Below are 19190 nucleotides of genomic sequence, written 5' to 3'. Positions count from 1 at the left end.
CTGCAGTGGGGGAGGGGGTGTAAAGGGATGGCGACTTCTCATAGAATCATCGAATATTAGGGTTGAAAGGATCCTCAAGCAGTTTTCTACTCCAAAGCCCTGGTCAAAGCAGAACCTATTCCCAAATAAATCATCCCAGTATGACCTTAAAAACCTCTAAGAAAGTAGATAGCACGCCCTCCTTAGGAACCCTTTCCAGTGCTTCACCCCCGCCCATTCTTGTCTTTTGCAGACTGAACAATCCCAGTTCCCTCAGCCTCTCATAAGCCATGTGCTAATCATTTTTGTTATTCTCTGCTGGACACTTCCCAATTTTTCCACATCCTAGTGTGGGGCCCAAAAACTGGACACAGTACTCCAGATGAGGCCTCACCAATGTCGAATAGAGGGGCATGATCACGTCCCTCGATCTCTTGGCAATACCCCTACTTATGCAGCTGAAAAGGCCATTGGTCTTCTTGGCAACAAGAGTACACGGTCGACTTATATCCAGCTCTCCTCCAATGTAACTCCTTGGTCTTTTTCTGCAGAACAGCTGCCTAGCTATTCATTCTCTAGTATGTCGGATTTCATGGGATTCTTCCATCCCAAGTACAGGACTCTGCACTTGTTCTTGTTGAACCTCATAAGGTTTCTTTTGGCCCAATCCGCTAATTTGTCTAGGTCCCTCTGTATCCTATCCCTACCCTCCAGCATATCTACTATTCCGTAAAGTTTAGTGACCGCCTTTCGGTCGTCCTGGGAATTAGCGCTTTTGATACAGGGCACCCGCTGCAGGCCGATGTCCAGCCTTGCTGCTGCCCCCCCCCCCCGCCCTGTCCCTCCCAGCTCCAATTTCCCTTATGCGGGTTTCCTCTTTGGGGAATCCCACAACCCCCTATTCCCAATGTCGCCTGAGTCTGTGGCTACTGTCAGTTACCATCTAGCCCCCCCACCCCCAGGGGCCGCTCTATGTATTTTGCCGCCCCAAGCATGGCAGTCAGGTGGCTTTAGGAGGTGCGCCTGTGGGAGGTCCTCTGGTAACATGGATTCGGCGGCATGCTTGTGGCAGGTCCGCCTGTCCCACAGCTTCGGCGGGTCCGGCGGACCTCCCGCAGGCAAGCCGCCGAAGGCAGCCTGACTGCCCCCCTCATGGCGACCTGCAGGCCGCCCCGCCCCCCCCCGGTTGCCGCCCCAGGCACGTGCTTGGTGCGCTGGTGCCTGGAGCCGCCCCTGAGCCCCCCCACTCACTGGGAACACAGCAGTATATGAGCCACTCATGACTGACAAGAAGGTTGTGGACCTGCTGCCTCTGCCTATCCTTGTGCAGCCCTGTTGCAACCCCAGTACCTTTCGGCCTTAACAAAGCCTGAAGCCTGGGATGTTTTTTCCAGGCCGGATATTTCCCCAGCTCGTCCGGCCTTTCCCCAGCCCAGCTCCACTTCTGATACATGGTTCAGCTTCCCAGCAGCCAGGCCTTTCTCCCGCTAGAGACAGAGACTCTGTTCCAGGCCCAATGGGCTCTTATAAGGGTCAGCTGGGCTGTAATTGGGGCATGGACCCAGCTGAGGCTTCTTTCCCAATCAGCCATTCCCCAGGTATAGCCCTCTCTAGGGCTGTTTTTAACCCCTCCGGGCAGGACTGGGGTGACCACCCCGCTACAGTTGGATATTAGGAAAAACTATTTCACTAGGAGGGTGGTGAAGCAGTGGAATGGGTTATCTAAGGAGTTGGTTTTTAAAGGTACAGCTTGACAATGCCCTGGCTGGGATGATTTAGTTGGGGCTGGTCCTGTTTTGAGCAAAGCATTGGACTAGATGACCTCCTCAGGTCTCTTTCAACTCTAACCTTCTATGATTCTATACCATCCCTGCCCATACTGCTGTTGGTGGACTACCAGCCATGAATTTATCTAATTATTTTTTGAGCCCTATTATGTGTGGTGAAATATTTATTTTTGTTGGTTTAAACCTGCCCCTATTAATTTCATTTGGTGCCTCCCGCCCCTGCAGTTCACGTGTTACGAGAAGGTGTAAATAAAACTTCCTTATCTATTAGGCCAGTCATGAGTTTATAGAGCTCTATCATAACCCCCCAAATCGTCACTTTTCCAACCAGAAAAGTCCCGTTTTATTAATCGTGCCTCATACGGCAGCCGTTCCATAGCCTTACTCATTTTTGTTGCCCTTTTCTGAATCTTTTCCAATTCCAATATATCTTTTTTGAGATGAGGCGAACACACCTACATGCAATATTCAAGCTTTGACATACCATGGATTTATTTAGAGGCAATATGATATTTTCTCTTATTATCTTAATGAGTCTTAACAGTCTGTTAGCTTTTTTGTCTGCCCCTGCACATTGAGTGGATGTTTTGAGAGAACTAGCCACAATGACTCCAAGATCTCTTTCTTGAGTGAGAAAAGCTAATTTAGACCCCATAATTGTATATTTATAGTTGGGATTATATTTTCCAATGTACATTACTTTGCATTTATCAACATTGTGGAAAAATGGATGTTCCAGAATTGAGTTTAGTGACATGTGGTCTGGTAACATGTCCTTACATTAGCCGCCATTATCTATAGGCTGGCTGAAGCACTCCCCAGTGAGAACAAACTTTTTCCATGGTCCATTGTCTTTACTGTTGGGCCAGTAGTATTATCTAGTTTCTTCACTGGTGTACCTGAAAGGCTAGTTATAGGTGTTTCCAACATCATAGCATCTTTCTGTGACATACACATAGCAAAATTAATAACTCCTCATACAATTCAACAAGAATTCTACCTCACAAGGCTCACTTTGTAGCATAATTATCTGAGAGTGATGAATATGGTGGTGTCAGGGTGTTGCTTTTGGGCACAGAGTGTCATACACCCTAGTCTGTGAGGCAAATTTACTCGGCTGGTGTAATGGGGTTCTGACAACTGCTGGAAGACATATGCATAACTCAGGCCTGGTCTACACTGGGGGGGGGGTGTCAAACTAAGGTACGCAAGTTCAGCTACGCGAATAGCGTAGCTGAACTCGAACTACCTTAGTTCGAACTACTTACCCGTCCAGACGCCGCGGGATCGAAGTCCGCGGCTCCCCCGTCGACTCCGCCACCGCCGTTCGCAGTGGTGGAGTTCCGGAGTCGACGGGAGCGTGTTCGGAGTTCGATATATCGCGTCTAGATGAGACGCGATATATCGAACTCTGAGAAGTCGATCGCTACCTGCCGATCCGGGCGGGTAGTATGGACGTACCCTTAGGCTATGTGTACACTACCAAAGTGAGTTAGTCGACATAGCTTAGGAGTCGACGTAGCTACGGTCAACTTACTATGGGGTCTACACAACACTGGGTTGATGGGAGACACTCGCCCGTTGACTTACCTTATCTTTTCGTAAGGGCTGGAGTATGGGGGTCGACCAGAGATTGATCTGCAGTCGATTTGGTAGGTCTTCACTAGACCTGCTAAATCAACCCTGCTGCATCGATCACCAGAGCGACAATCTGGCTGTAAGTCTCTGCCAGGCCACTTACATTGACCTACGTTTGTAATGTAGCCCTGGCCTGAGTGCTGAGAGAGACCCAGTCACTGAAACCATTCCAGTCCCCTGCGCTCTCTGTATCCCAGCAGGTTTTCGCCCTCTCTGCGGAACGGCCTGGAGGAGAACTACTGCCGGAACCCAGACAGAGATGAGCGGGGTCCATGGTGCTACACTACGGACCCGGCCGTCCGGCACCAGAGCTGTGGTATCAAGAAGTGTGAAGATGGTGAGTTAACCCCCCCTTCCCCAAGCACAGGTGCCGACTTTTCCTTTTCCCAGGGGGTGTTTCACCTGAGGCTCCAACCCCACTCAGCCTCCCCCCAAGGCCCCGTCTTCGCTCCGCCTCTTCCCGCCTCCACTCTGACCCCTCCCCGAGGCTCCCACACACCCACCACTCTCTGCCCTCCCCCAGGTCCCCTCAAACGCCAAACCGCAGTTTGGCAGTGGCACCACCAACATCAGCTGTTTGGCGGGGGTGTTCCCCATTATCTGATGAGCATGGGTGGAACAGCTGTGGCCGGTGGATGCTGAGCACCCACTATTTTTTTCCATTCGTGCTCCAGACCCAGAGAACCCACAGACATGGAATAGCTATCGCCCACGTGCAACGGCCAGACATCTCACCTGCCTCCGTGTGATGGCGGGAAGGCCCCTCACTCCCCACGTGTCAGCTGGTGCCTGTGCACCAGAACCCAACCCACACATGCCCTAGCACCCCTGCGCACTGTCATGCACGACTGGATCCAGGGTACTACCCACAAACCCTTGCCTGGCATTAGTCTGCTGGATGATGGTCTGCAATGTGGGGGGCTCTTCTGGGGGCAGAGCTGGGAGATTTGGGGAATGCCGTGAATTCTCTGGGTTCAGCATCCGCGATGCCCACCTGCACAGCTGGCAGAGGCCCAGAGCTGCCAGCCTGCGTGTGCCCTGCCTCGCTCCATGCCTAAAGCATGCCTCTCTCTTGCAGCCGTGTGCGTGTTGTGTAATGGGGAAGATTACCGGGGACTGGTGGACCACACGGAATCCGGGCGGGAGTGCCAGCGCTGGGACCTACAGCACCCGCACAAGCACCCGTACCATCCCCACAAGTACCAGCCCGCCCTGCTTGGGGCTGGGATTGCTCATCCCCGGCAGGATGTTCTCAGTTTGGGATGGGAGGGTGCCTCAGGAGGGAGTAGGGCTGGGTAGTGGCGGGGCATCTCAGCACGCTGTCCAGAGCAGAGCGTTCCCCAGGATCACTGGCTGCTGCCCATGAATTCCTAGGGGCTTGGAAGCCTGAGCCCCCAGCACTGCGGAGGCCCTGCAGTGAATGCAGACCAGCCTGAGGACATGACACTCTGGAATGGGATTGGCACAAGCAGAGACGGTCTCTGCTCCCAATGCTGAGCCCGCAGGCTGGCAGTGCCACCTGCAGAGGAGCATTCTTGGCACTGCCCAGCCCCACTGCCATGTTCAGGCAGGGCCCAGCGCCAAGATTCTGTGGGTAACAAGGATCCTGGCCATGTCCCCCAAACAGGGCTGGTCACTGCCAAGGGTCAGGCTGTGGGGCCTCACTGAAAATACACTTCCTGGGCGGGGTCCGAGCAGGGGGAGAGCACATCCCAGAAGTTCTTGGACCAGGACTGGAGCAGAACATGGCTTTGTAAATATCAAGGTTTCCCTCACCTCTTTCCCCCGCCTCCTCCCTATCCCACCCAGATATCCTGAGATGGATCTGGATGACAATTACTGCCGCAACCCTGACAGCTCCGTGGGCCCCTGGTGCTACACCACAGATCCTGCCCGGGAGCGGGAATACTGCCACCTCCGCAAATGCAGTAAGTGATGTGGTGTGCTGTGGGTGCCAAAGGGCATGTGTGGGATGTGTTTCCCATACTGCTATGTCCGTATCATCGTTAACCTCACTGAGGCTACGTCTATACTACCCGCCCGGGTCGGCGGGTAGCGTTCGACTTCTCGGAGTTCGATATATCGCGTCTCATCTAGATGCGATATATCGAACTCCGAACGCGCTCCCGTCGACTCCGGAACTCCACCACCGTGAACGGCGGTGGCGGAGTCGACGGGGAAGCCGCGGACTTCGATCCCGCGGCGTCTGGACGGGTGAGTAGTTCGAACTAAGGTAGTTCGAGTTCAGCTACACTATTCGCGTAGCTGAACTTGCGTACCTTAGTTCAACCCCCCCCCCCAGTGTAGACCAGGCCTGAGAGTCACGCTGAAGTGCCCAATATGGCTCTGGTCCCTGATGGTGTGAGGACTAGCCATCTGGCAGGGACACCCTGCGCTGTAGTGCCCGGATCGCTGCTCCCATGCCTCAGCAGAGTCGAGTCATGTAGCCATGACATACCTTTCCTGGCCAACGCCTCCCTGCTGCCACTGCCCAACACTGCTCTCTGCTGTGTCCCTGTGCAGGGGATAAGACCTCCCCCAACCCCTCGCACAATGCCCACCCTCTGGCACTCAGGAACATGTTCCATGTCCTTAGGGGTATTTCAGAGAGCCCGTGAGGTCCAGCCTCTGGCTCACAGTCTTGAGCGCATGGCAGGACCCTGCCAGCGAAGAGTCTGCAGCGTGACCAGTCCCCTGGTCATCAGGCTGGTGCTAGGGTGAATGGTGTCCCAGCGCCCACAACATACACCACTGCTCTCTGGTGCTCCCAAGCCAGCACCCAGTGACGTTTGGCCTTTGCCACTGCCCCCATCCACAGAAACAGAGAAACGCCCACACGTGGCAGACACCACCAGCAGCTGCTTCAAGCACAAAGGCGAAGGCTACCGGGGCAAGGTAAACGTCACCACGTCAGGAATCCCCTGCCAGCGCTGGGACGCCCAGACCCCCCACCGGCACCACTTCCGGCCCGAGGAATACGAGTGCAAGTAGGCGATGGAACTGGTTGGGGGAGGGAGGCGCTGCTAGAGGTCTATATGCTGGACGTTAAGGGCGGGGGGAGTCCTTGTGCACAGGAAGAATAATTTACTGCGCATCTGAGTAGGGATTGCTGGGTGGCCCCTGGAGGCTAACTGGGGTCCTGGGGGAACTATCTGGAGGAGGGGGTCGCTGGTCTCCCGGGGGGGGGCTAGGGTTGCCAGGGGTTCTTGGGGGAGTACCTGGAGAGGGGTTATCTGTTCCCCGCAAAATGAGGGCCGGCACCAGTGCACACTGCTCTAGCTGCCTGAATAAACACCCAGGGTCCTGGCTGGCTGTGCTGCTTTGGCTTGAGCTGGCTGCGTCCAGACTCCCTGGCTCAAGTCCTTTGTGTTTCAGGCTCTCCTGTGGCAATGTAGACATCAGTCTGGCAGCTGCAGCATTGCCCCAGCCGAAGTGGGGCAGGAGGGGCTGGCTCTGCAGCTGGCAGTCACAGCGTGGGAGCCAGCTTGAGGAACCGGGCAGGGCTAGGAGTGTGGTGTGAGGCCAGGCAGGGCTCGCTGGTTCTGTGGTTGCAGGGCCTGGCCCAGATGGGGTGGCGCCAAACTTGCAGAGGGCCTGCCTCCTCCTGGCATGTCTGTGGGGGGAGAGCCTTGGACATTCCAGCCCCCTACCCACGGCTGGGCCATGATGGGGGCTGGCAGCTGCTGCACGCTGCGTCCTTTTGTCTTTGACGTTCCCAAGCTGAGCTGGTGTGTCTGCCAGGGACCTGCGGGAGAATTACTGCCGGAACCCTGATGGTTCAGAGGCCCCCTGGTGCTTCACCAGCCTGCCCAGCATGCGCGTCGCCTTCTGCTTCCAGATCAAACGCTGCACCGACGAGGTGGAGGTGGAGGGTGAGGACTGCCCTGGCGGGGAGGAGACAACAAACCAGTTGTCACAGTCCAATGCCCCAGAGTAACCCTACAAGAACTGGTACCCACAGGCCAGTGCCCAGGAGCAACGCTACAATAATAAATCATCTAGTTATCTTAGGTGCCTGTACTCGAACACAAAAAACCTGGAGAAGAACCAGGCATAATTGGAAGTCCTGGCACAGTCAGGGAACTATCAAAGAATCATAGGGAGAGGGATAGCTCAGTAGTTTGAGCATTGGCCTGCTAAACCAAGGGTTATGAGTTCAATCCTTGAGGGGACCATTTGGGGATTTAGTTGAGGCTTGGTCCTGCTTTGAGCAGGAGGTTGGAATAGATGACCTCCTGAGGTCCCTTCCAACCCTGATATTCTGTGATTCTATAGAAGAGTAGGACTGGAAAGGACCTCAGGAGGTCATCTAGTCCAACCCCCCCCCACCACCACTCAAAGCAGGACCAACACCAACTAAATCATCCCAGCCAGGGTTTTCTCAAACTGGCCCTTAAAAACCTCTAAGGATGGACAGTCCATCACCTTCCTAGGTAATCCAGTCCAGTGCTTCACTACCCTCCTAGTCAAACGTCTTTCCTACTAGCCAACCTAGACCGCCCCCACTGCAACTTGAGACCATTGCTCCTTGTTCTGCCATCTGCTACCACTGAGAACAGCCTTGCTCCATCCTCTTTGAACCCCCCTTCAGGTAGTTGAAGGCTGCCATCAAATCCCCCCTCACTCTTCTCTTCTGCAGACTAAACAAGCCCAGTTCCCTCAGTCTCTCCTCGAAATTCATGTGTCGCAGCCTCATGATCATTTTTCTTGCCCTCCGCTCGACTGTCTTCAATTTGTTCATATCCTTTCTGTAGTTGCCCGCCCCGAAACTGGACGCAGTACTTTAGAAGTGGACTCAGCAGTGCCAAATAGAGGAGAACAATTCCTTTCCTCGATCTGCTGGCAATGTTCCTACTAATGCTATGATGGGATTGGACAAGTCGGGGGAGAAAAGGTAGAGGAATTGTACTATATGTAAGACAGCAATATGATTCTGGTTCTCATGGGTGACTTTAATCACCCCGATATCTGCTGGGAGACCAATACAGCGGTGCACAGACAATCCAGGAAGTTTCTGGAAAGTGTAGGGGACAATTTCCTGGTGCAAGTGCTGGAGGAACCAACTAGGGGAAAAGCTCTTCTTGACCTGCTGCTCACAAACAGGGAAGAAATAGTAGAGGAAGCAATAGTGGATGGGAACCTGGGAGGCAGTGACCATGAGATGGTCGAGTTCAGGATCCTGACACAAGGAAAAAAGGAAAGCAGTAGAACAGAGACCCTGGACTTCAGAAAAGCAGACTTTGACTCCCTCAGGGAACTGATGGGCAAGGTCCCCTGGGAGAATAACATGACGGGGAAAGGAGTCGAGGAAAGCTGGCTGTATTTTAAAGAAACCTTATTGAGGTTGCAGGAACAAACCATCCCGATGTGTAGGAAGAAAAGTAAATATGGCAGGCGACCAGCTTGGCTTAACAGTGAAATCCTTGCTCGTCTTAAACACAAAAGAACAGCTTACAAGAAGTGGAAGATTGGACAAATAACCAGGGAGGAGTATAAAAGTATTGCTCAGGCATGCAGGTGTGAAATTAGGAAGGCCAAATCACACTTGGAGTTGCAGCTAGCTGGAGATGTTAGGAGTAACAAGAAGGGTTTCTTTAGGTATGTTAGCAACAGGAAGAAAGTCAAGGAAAGTGTGGGCCCCTTGCTGAATGAGGGAGGGAACCTAGTGACAGAGGATGTGGAGAAAACTAGTGTACTCAATGATTTTTTTGCCTCTGTCTTCACAGACAAGGTCAGCTCCCAGACAGCTGCACTCTGCAGCACGGTATGGGGAGGAGGTGACCAGCTCTCTGTGGAGAAAGAAGTAGTTCGGGACTATTTAGAAAAGCTGGACGAGCACAAGTCCATGGGGCCGGATGCGCTGCATCCGAGGGTGCTAAAGGAGTTGGCCGATGAGATTGCAGAGCCATTGGCCATTATCTCTGAAAAATCATGGCGATCGGGGAAGGTTCCGGATGACTGGAAAAAAGCTAATGTAGTGCCCATCTTTAAAAAAGGGAAGAAGGAAGATCCAGGGAACTACAGGCCAGTCAGTCTCACCTCAGTCCCTGGAAAAATCATGGAACAGGTCCTCAAGGAATCAATCCTGAACCACTTAAAGGAGGGGAAAGTGATCAGGAACAGTCAGCATGGATTCACCAAGGGCAAGTCATGCCTGACTAACCTAATTGCCTTCTATGATGAGATAACTGGCTCTGTGGATGAGGGGAAAGCAGTGGATGTGCTATTTCTGGACTTTAGCAAAGCTTTTGATACAGTCTCCCACAGTATTCTTGCCAGCAAGTTAAAGAAGTCTGGGCTGGATGAATGGACGGTAAGGTGGATAGAAAACTGGCTAGATGGTCGGGCTCAACGGGTAGTGATCAATGGTTCCATGTCTAGTTGGCAGCCGGTATCAAGTGGGGTGCCCCAAGGGTCGGTGCTGGGGCCGGTTTTATTCAATATCTTCATTAACGATCTGGAGGATGGTGTGGACTGCACCCTTAGCAAGTTTGCGGATGACACTAAACTGGGAGGAGTGGTTGATACGCTGGAGGGTAGGGATAGGATACAGAGGGACCTAGACAAATTAGAGGATTGGGCCAAAAGAAATATGATGACGTTCAACAAGGACAAGTGCAGAGTCCTGCACTTAGGATGGAAGAATCCCATGCACTGCTACAGACTAGGGACCGAATGGCTGGGCAGCAGGTCTGCAGAAAAGGACCTGGGGATTATAGTGGATAAGAAGCTGGATATGAGTCAGCAGTGTGCCCTTGTTGCCAAGAAGGCCAACGGCATATTGGTCTGTATTAATAGGAGCATTGCCAGCAGATCGAGGGAAGTGATTATTCCCCGCTGTTCAACACTGGTGAGGCCACACCTGGAGTATTGTGTCCAGTTTTGGGATACTTGCAACAGAAAGGATGTGGAGAAATTGGAGAGTCCAGCAGTGGGCAACAAAAAATTTTAGGAGGCTGGAGCACATGATGTAGGAGGAGAGGCTGAGGGAACTGGGCTTATTTAATCTCTGGAAGAGAAGAGTATTTGTGGGGTATTTGATCGCCGCCTTAAACTACCTGAAGAGGGGTTCCAAAGAGGCTGGAGCTAGTTTGCGCTCAGTGGTGGAAGATGACAGAACAAGGAGTAATGGTCTCAAGTAGCAGTGCGGGAAGTCTAGGTTGGATATTAGGGAAAAACTATTTCACTACGAGGGTGGTGTAGCACTGGAATGGGTTATCTAGGGAAGTGTTGGAATCTCCAGCCATAGAGGTTTTTAAGGCCTGGTTTGACAAAGCTCTGACCAGCATGATTTAGTTGGGGTTGGGCCTGCGTTTAGCAGGGGATTGGACTAGATGATATCCTGAGGGCTCTTCCAGCCCTAATCTTCTATTGTTCTATGATCTGTTCACACAGCCCAATGCCCAGTAGCAACCCTAAACTAACAAACCAGAGCGTATAGCCCAGTGCCCTGGAGCAACCATACCATAACAAATGAGTATCCACAGCCCAGTGCCCAGGAGCAACCATACAATAACAGAACACAGTGTGTATGTTACCTCCTGGGAAGTGTCTGGGGGTCTGAGTGCAGAGCAGGGGAGGGAGGACTTGGCCGTTGGTACCGGGATAGTCCCTGAGGGAGATGGCATGGTGGGGATGGGGGCCAGGGAGCTGGAGGGGGTGGGGGAGTTGTGCACACCCGGTAACAGCTCTTATTTCGCTTTCCTCACCTCCAGACTGTTACCAGGCAAATGGTGAAATGTACAAGGGCAAGATCAGCAAGACCCGGAAGGGCATCACTTGCCAGAAGTGGTCAGCAGGCTCGCCCCATACTCCCCAGTGAGTGCAGGGTCTCCAACAGTGGCCTCCACAGCCACTGGGAGAGGTCCCCAGTGGGGAGGTCTCTGCACTGGGTCCAGGAACCTAAGCGTGTGACCCTGCCATGGAGCCTGGGTCAAGGCGAGCAGCAGGGCCAAGGGCAGTGGGAATGGCACCCACCTCCGGGGGGAGTGTTGGCATGAGGGATGAGAGGTGTGAGACAGTTGAAGCGTTAGGGGGATAGAAGGAAACCAGGGCAACGGGGGCTTGAGGAGGCAGCAGGGGGAGGGCTGAGGGATGGTGGCTGAGGGCAGCAGAGGGAGGAAGGACTCAGGGCTGATTGCGCTACCGCCTCCCAGGATCTCTCCCGCCATGTTCCCCGCCATGCACCTGGAGGAGAATTATTGCCGGAACCCCGACAACGACAGCCACGGGCCCTGGTGCTACACCATGGACCCCAGCACCCAGTTTGATTACTGCGCCATCAAGCCCTGCGGTGGGTGCCTGGCACACAGAGGAGACAGCTCAGTCCCATGGCCGCTGCCCCACGTCATGTTCTCTGGGGACCGGCGCAATCTTGCTGAGTTGAGAAAACGCAGTGAGCTCGTGGCCTGGCTCCCCTCTGCCTGGCTGTCCCATGGCCCAGCCTCCTGTTGTCCCAGTGCCCCACACTGATGATGGGCAGGGCCACTGCCAGGGCCACATCTGCAAGCCCACAAACTGGTCTGACCCCTCCAGGGGCCTGCTCCACAGCAGAACCAGGCCTGGCCACCCGTTGTTCGGCACATGGATATGAGCCTGCTCAAGGCAGACTGGGGCTCTGGCCTGGCAGATGGATGGGCCCCAAGTGGCCCCAAGCATGCTTAGACTGCCTTGAGAGTTCCAGATACCCAGCTGTGCCTGTGTCAGGCAGTTGGGGCTACTGGGGCGCGGACAGGCCATAGCCAGAAGGTGCTCAGTTGGGGTGGGGGGGTGGGGGGTGCAATGAAGGAGGGGTAAAGGGGTGCGATTAAGGACTCAATCGCCCCCACTCCAGGGATGCAACTATAGGCTGGCTCAGTACCAGTCTGCGGAGGCCTGGGGACTCCTGGGGGACCGCTGCTCTGGAAACCCGGAGGCGTTTTCAAAAGATTTAATCAGAAATGTGAGGGGAGGGGAGCTGAGTTGAGGGCTGAGGGAATGAAGCCCTAGGACTGTGCCGCTCTCCAGCACAACCCCAGGCTGTGCTTTGGCCAGTCCCCAGGCCTGACACCATCCATGCTCGGCTCACGTACTCTGACCCCCACCTTGGGGCAACTGACTTTCATCGCCTCTGATTTGTTTCCTCAGCAGGTGACAAGACGCCATCCGTCCTGGAGACTGCAGGTAAAGCCCGCCATCTGTGACCCAGAGTCTGGGTGCTGGGGCCAATGGGGACAGCTTAGCCTGAGGCGAGTGCTCACGAGCTGAGGCCACAGAGATCCTAGGTGACCCCCCCCCCCACCTCTGTGTCAGGACTGGGGCAGGTGGAAGCAGTTCAGCCTGGGGGTGGGGAGTTCTCATGAGTGAGGCCACAGAGACCCTAGGTGACCCCCCCCCTCTGTCTCAGAACTGGGGCACGAGCCAGATCACCAGGTGCACCATGGCCATCTGTCTCTCGCTGGGGGAAGTCTTTTGGGAGCTCCTGCTGAGCCTGCTGCCGGCCCGGGCCCCTGAGTGCTGGCCTCATCCTCCCCGTTCCTGTAGATACTGTGGTCTTTGCCGAGTGCGGAAAGAGGGACGAACGCCTCCAGCTAAAGGGCCGTATCGTCGGGGGGCGCCCCGGGAACTCACCTTGGACTGTCAGCATCCGCAACCGGTGAGGAGTGGCCCTGGGGATTTAGGGCCCAGCCAGGTTGGGGCTGGGGCAGGAGAGCTGGAGTGTGGGACCCTGTTGGGTCATGGGGAAGCAGCTGCAGAAGCCATGTGCCATTGGTGCCTAGCCACTGCTCCGCTGTCTCGAAAAGGCGACTCAGCCGGCAGCTATTTGAACTCCATTCAGTGGGACAAAAGTTTAATATGTGCGGAGCAGCAATGTGTGCATCACCCAGAGCAGCTAGAGCCCGGCCCAGGAGCCTCTGGTGGGGGGGGGGGGGGGCGGTAACACTGTCTGGCTGCTTCAGCCCATTCTTTGCATCCTCCCCCATCCGGCTTGCAAGGCACAGGCTAGGGCTCAGCAAGCCACCAACGTTGGCCCTTGCCCCCGGGTCTAACAGTTCCCCATCATCCAGACCCCGCCCCCCCCCAGGCAGTCGGTAGCTGCAATAGCGTGGGCCTGGGGACTGGCACCTGAAGAAAAAACAGTGATGGTCACACCTCCTGCCATGGATTCCCCAAAGAGGACAGAGGGGACGGGCTAAGCTGCACAGACCTCTACCATCTTACAATGGGTTGAAGTGCCATGCAGACCAGTGACCTTTCTCTCTGACTGTGGCCAATGTCACAGAGGCAGAGATTCCTCATGTGCCTCAATGTCACATAGCTGATTTGCTGGAGGCCAAGCACGCCCAGTGTTCAGAGAGGCATGGAGATTCCGAGGTTCAGTGTGACCTTCTGTAGGACACAGGCCAGAGAACGTCTCCAAAACATTTCCTAGAGCCAGAAAACAGCCAATCTTGAGTTAAAAATTGTCAGTGGTGGAGAAGCCACAAGGACCCTGCGTAAATTGTTCCAATGGTTAATTATTCTCACCAGCAAAACTGCAAGCCTGATTTCCAGGATGAAGCTGTCTAGCTTCAACATCCCACCTATGGACACTGGTAGCTCTTCCTCTGCTAACTTAGGCCTGGTCTACACTGGGGGGAGGGGTGTCGATCTAAGGTACGCAACTTCAGCTACGTGAATAGCGTAGCTGAAGTCGAAGTACCTTAGCTCGAATTACTTACCCGTCCTCACGGCGCGGGATCGACATCCGCGGATCCCCCGACGACTCCACTACCGCCACTCGCTCCGGTGGAGTTCCGAAGTCGACGGGAGCATGTTCAGGGTTCGATATATCGCGTCTAGATGAGACGCGATATATCAAACTCCGAGAAATCGATTGCTACCCGCCGATCCGGTGGGTAGTGAAGACGTACCCTTATAGACCCCCAGGATGAAAGATTCAGTTCCTGTGCCGATATACTGCACATTGATCGAATCACCCTTTCACCGCCTCTTTGTTACTGCTGCCAGCGCCACCTAATGCTAACTAGAGTGACAGGCCCTGTGAGGAAGGCAGGGGCGCCGCCTGGATCTTGCATCTCCCGTGTGATAAGTGCTTTCTGCCCTGCAGGAAAGGAGTGCATTTCTGTGGAGGATCCCTGGTGAAGGAGCAATGGGTCATCAGCACGCGCCAGTGCTTCTCCTCCTGGTAAGGTGTCAGCTGTGCCCTGGGGCCCCTTAGGACAGTGGGGCTCAAACTTTTTTATTGGCGCCCCGTTTCACATCAAAAGCCTCTAAATGCGCCCCCCCCTATAAAGTAAAAAAACTTTTTTATATATTTAACACCATTATAAATGCTAGAGGCAAGCGGAGTTTGGGGTGGGCGTTGACAGCGTGCGACCCCACATGTCATGACCTCGCGACCCCCTGCAGGGTTCCGCCCCCGAGTTTGAGACCCCCCGCCTTAGCGAGAGGAAGTGCAGTGTCCTGTGCACATGCCAGTCTGGCTGAGCTCATGGCACTGTGAGGTGTGTGTGGGGTGGGGCGGTGGGGGGGCGTTGCTGGAACAGGGGACAGTCTGCAGAGAGTTCTGGACCGCTGACTTGTCCAGAGATCAGCTAGCTGGTGCCTTTGAGGTGCTCCGCACCAGTCCAAGGGTTGTCGCCATCCAGTCCTCTAGGGGGCCTCAGCCAGCGGGGCAGGGGTCAGTGATGGGACGGGGAGCAGAAACAGGAGGTCAGATGGGCCCTGTTCACTGGCACATTGCAGCAGTTGCAGGCATCATCTGGTGGGTGCTGCAGTACCCAGGTGGGCAGTGGGAAATAGGACTCTGTGGTTTGTCCCTTCAACCCCTACGCTCCCTACCAGCAGGCTACACAGGTGTCTGGGCAGCACCGAACTCAGCCGCTGTCGGCCTGGCCTTCCGCCCCTGTGCGGCACAGCATTTATCGGCCCCAGAACTAGCCCTTCAGCGTAGTCACGGAAAGGCCGCCATAGTGATAGTCAGACACAAGCTGTCTGGGGGGCACCTTCCTGGGCTGTGCAGCCCTAGGCCTGCATGGAAGGGCCAGTCCTTGCTCGACCAGTCCTAATGGCACCCTGGCCAGAAAGGCGGGGTCCCAGATATGGGGGACTGTAAGAGAGCCCCTGCACAGCCAGTAGGGTTGCCAACTGTCTAATAGTGCAAATCCAAGCAATCTTGACAAACCCCTGTACCCCCATCTCCGAGGCCCCACTCTGCTAACTTAATTCCCCACTCCCTCCATCCTTCGCTTTCCCACACCCTGGTCTACACTGGGGGGTGTGGGTTGATCTAAGGTACGCAACTTCAGCTTACCCTTAGTCACTTTCACTGGGCTGAGGCATGGGGTTGGGCTGCGGTCTCTGGGATGGGATTTTGGTACTGGAGGGTGCTCCGGGCTGGAGGAAGAGATTGAGGTGCAGGAGGGCATGTGCTGTTCGGGCTCCAGGAGGGTGCTCAGGGATAGGGCAGGGGATTGGGGTGTAGGAAGGGGTGAAGAGTGCGGGCTCTGGGAAGGAGTTTGGGTGCAGGAGAGGGCTCTATGCTGGGGCAGTGGATTGGGGTGCAGGGGGGTGCAGAATCTGGAAGGGCGTTTGGGTCAAAGAGGGGCTCAGGGCGGGGGCTGAGGAGCAGAGTGAGGCCTGGGGGCACTGTGCTGAAGTGATGTGCTGCAGCTTGGATCGTGCCTTCTTTGGCAGTGACACTGACTTGTCTAGCTATGAGGTCCAACTTGGGACCCTCTTCAAGGACCCCAGTCTCAGCGACCCCGACAAACAGGCTCTCCCCATACTGAAACTTGTCTGCGGGCCCTCCGTGTCTGACCTGGTCCTGCTGAAACTGGCCAGGTGAGCAGGCTGAGGGTGTCAGCTTAGTGGGGCCGGGACCTCGTGCCAAGGCGTACTCTGAATCACCCCCACCCCCACCGTGCAGACTTTGCTGTGACAGCCTATCCCCTCAACTGGGGGGGTGTCGCCTTTCCTTGTAAGATCCGGCTGGCTCCAGAGATTTCTTGTGCTCCCACATAGAACCACCAGGAGGCAGCCGGGGGCGCTGGGGACAGACAGCCACAGGGCATGCCCTGCCAAAGCGTGTCGGGTGCCACAATGGGCAGGGTGGTGCTGGAGTCCTAGGGCGGTATGGGCGCCGGTGGTTCAGGGGGCCGGCCCATGGGGCAGGTGTCTGGCTGTGACAGGGAGGCAGGTGGGCTAGTATATGGCCCTGGCAGGTGGAGCCCTGGCTCTGGCTCTGCTTCCCTGACCCCCCCGCCCCCATGGCCTGGTGCAATGGCTTCTTGTAGCGGTATGCACTGGAGCCAATCTGGCATTCCCCCTGACGAGCAAGAGGCAGCTGCAAGCAGGAGGACAGGAAATCTGGGGCAGCGTGGGGGAATCCTCCAGCTAATACCAAATTCAGGGGATCCGGATTCAGCACCCCATAGGACTGGACAGAGCTGAATGGTGCATTTCAAAACTCTGCGAGTCATTGGCCTAGGCTCCCTGTAGCCATTCTGTTGTGCTCGGGTCACATTTGGAATCTGCTCTGCGCTGAAGGCCTGTTCCTGCAATGGCTGTCGTGAGGGCAGAGCCTCTCGGTGACATGCTGGGAGGTGGGTGGCCATGGACACAGGTGAGGGGGCGTTGGCAAGCAGGGAGTGGGGGTGGGTAGCTGTGCGGCACTGCTCTCTTTTGGCAGGCCAGCGACTCTGAACAAGCGGGTGGCTCTCATCTGCCTCCCACCAGAGCGGTACGTCGTTCCCGAGAACACAGAGTGCGAAATCGCTGGATGGGGTGAAACCGGAGGTACAGACCCAGGGCCAGGGAGGGGGCAGCCAGGAGGTGAGGACTGGAGAATACAATGGGGCGCACACACACACCAATGCCGACCAGACTCCTCTACAAGCTGGGACTGTCTGCAATGACACTCTACCTTCCCCAGCTGCCTCTATACTACAGGGGCCCCAGCCGGATTTCTGCCCCATGGTGCCTCCCCTCTGCGCTACTCTTCGCCCCGCCACCCACACCACTTCCACATGCGAGCCCAACCAAGGACTCCCCTCACGGCTAGCCAGTCTTCCCTCCAGCCAGCCCTGTTCAGACCAGGGGGAAAGCGAGATGGGGCAGCCTGTCTCTGGGTTCTAGCCCCCTCAGGTCGCTCACCTGCTCTATCTCCGCCCCCAGGTACTGGCAACAAAACTCTGCTCAACGTAGCCAAACTACCCGTGATGAGCAACAAGAAGTGCAACATGGTGCTCAGAGGCCAGGTGAAGGAGAGTGAGCTGTGTACTGCGCCCCTGCGAGCCGGGGTGGGGGCCTGTGAGGTAAGCTGGGGAGGCACGCTGCGAGGTGCATGCTGTGGAAGGGGAGTACGGTGGGAGAGAGGAGTGTTGTACGGAGCAGGCTGGGAGGGAGTTCTGTAGGGGAGGGGAGTGCCATGAGAGAGGGGAGTACTGTGGGAGAGGGGAGTCCTGTGGGGGGGGGAGTGGAGAGTGCTTAGGAGGAGGGGAGGAAGTGACATAGGGGGACAGGCTGGGGGGCAGTGCTATGCGGGAGGAGAGTGCTGTGGTGGGCGAGCGGGGAGTGAAGTGATATGCGGGGGGGAGAGGCATATTATGGCGAGTAGAGTGCCGTGGGAGGCAGGATGGGAAGAAGTGCTATGGGGAAGGGAGGGGAGTGCTGTGAGGGCTGGAAGTGAATCCTGGAAGACGCCATGCAAGATGAGCACGGGGAGACTCTGTGAGGGGGCAGGGCAGGGCGCAGAAGTTGAAATGTTTTCTCGGCCCCTGCAGGGCGACTATGGAGGGCCGCTGGCCTGCCTGACCCATGACTGCTGGGTGCTGGAGGGCGTCATCACCCCTATGCGTGTGTGTGCCCGCAAGGACAAGCCAGCCGTCTTCACTCGTGTGTCGGTCTACGTCGATTGGATTAACAAAGTGATGAGGATGCTCTGAGCTTGTGGCGGGGGGCCCCGCTCAACACCCAAAGAGCTCAGCGCTGCTTTCCTCTCTGCCTGGTGATGGCCGTGAGCTCTGAGATGTACGTTCACCCATGCCAAACTGTGCCAAGCCCTCGAAGCATCCTCGGGCAAGGCTCTGAGTCCAGATTGTCTGTCCCATGTGCTGAGACCAACCCAGGTCAGCCCGTCCCTGGGCCGTGGCCACCGGCCCTAGGACAGAGGGTACTCATGGTTACTATATTGACTGATTTCAATAAACATGCTCAAGGTGTCGGTGGCTGTCTCCGTCATGTGGGTCGGGAGGAGGGGGGCTCCCCAAGGTTCTGGGGGTACAGGACCAGCCTCAAGGACTGGTGGTAACCCGGCTAGGGCCTGCCAGGCTCCAAGTCCGCCTGGGGGAGATGAGAGCTCTGGCCCTGCACACTTCAAGGAGCCTCTCCCCGAGGATCAGGAAGGGGGGGCTGAATCCTGAGTTGTGACCCACAGCAGCCCAGAGCCTTGCCTAGTCATGTCTCGCTGCACAGTCAGGGATTTCTGGGAGCCCCTTGTATGCTGCAGCCATGCGCACCAGGACAGGGCAGCGAGGGGCTGGAGTTAATGGTAGGGGGGGCAAAAAAGGGGGGAAAGTCCTTAAGTGTCTTCGGGGTGGGCATGAGGCAGTGCCAGGGTCGGGGGGAAAGGATGTATGTGGCCCCTGCGGGTCCTGGCGGGGACAATCAACTCATGGCTCCTGGGGAACATGGTTGGGGTAGAGGAGCTGATTTATATTTCTATGTTTGTCAATAGACCAGGAGCTGTGACACCTTCACCCAGAAGCAGGACAGAGGGCTTTGGGCTGGATCCAACTGCAGGGA

General features: G+C 55.8%; 1 protein-coding gene across 11 annotated transcripts in view; it reads left to right on the top strand.

The window, feature by feature from the left end:
- MST1 (macrophage stimulating 1) overlaps window positions 1-18608 on the top strand; it is a 44877-nt gene extending 26269 nt beyond the window's left edge. For 2 of the 11 annotated variants that reach the window (XM_045024702.1, XM_045024711.1), the window contains 14 exons: window positions 3602-3741; window positions 4483-4603; window positions 5214-5332; window positions 6223-6391; window positions 7146-7276; window positions 11120-11222; window positions 11561-11697; window positions 12531-12566; window positions 12927-13038; window positions 14494-14571; window positions 16083-16229; window positions 17077-17219; window positions 17562-17701; window positions 18170-18608. In XM_045024702.1, coding sequence (XP_044880637.1) covers window positions 3602-3741; window positions 4483-4603; window positions 5214-5332; window positions 6223-6391; window positions 7146-7276; window positions 11120-11222; window positions 11561-11697; window positions 12531-12566; window positions 12927-13038; window positions 14494-14571; window positions 16083-16229; window positions 17077-17219; window positions 17562-17701; window positions 18170-18331 — 1738 coding nt within the window. In that variant the 3' untranslated portion in view covers window positions 18332-18608. Of the gene's footprint in view, window positions 1-3601; window positions 3742-4482; window positions 4604-4675; window positions 5333-6222; window positions 6392-7145; window positions 7277-11119; window positions 11223-11560; window positions 11698-12530; window positions 12567-12926; window positions 13039-14493; window positions 14572-16082; window positions 16230-17076; window positions 17220-17561; window positions 17702-18169 lie in introns of those variants that run through there. The other 9 variants (XM_045024707.1, XM_045024706.1, XM_045024703.1 and 6 more) reach the window with 9 other exon arrangements.
- The last annotated feature ends 582 nt before the right edge of the window (window positions 18609-19190 follow it).

This window comes from Mauremys mutica, chromosome 7, assembly GCF_020497125.1.
Source record: "Mauremys mutica isolate MM-2020 ecotype Southern chromosome 7, ASM2049712v1, whole genome shotgun sequence".
NCBI classification, from domain to species: domain Eukaryota; kingdom Metazoa; phylum Chordata; order Testudines; family Geoemydidae; genus Mauremys; species Mauremys mutica.
Note: the sequence above shows the minus strand (reverse complement) of the source record. Positions and strands in the feature narration are given on the sequence as shown.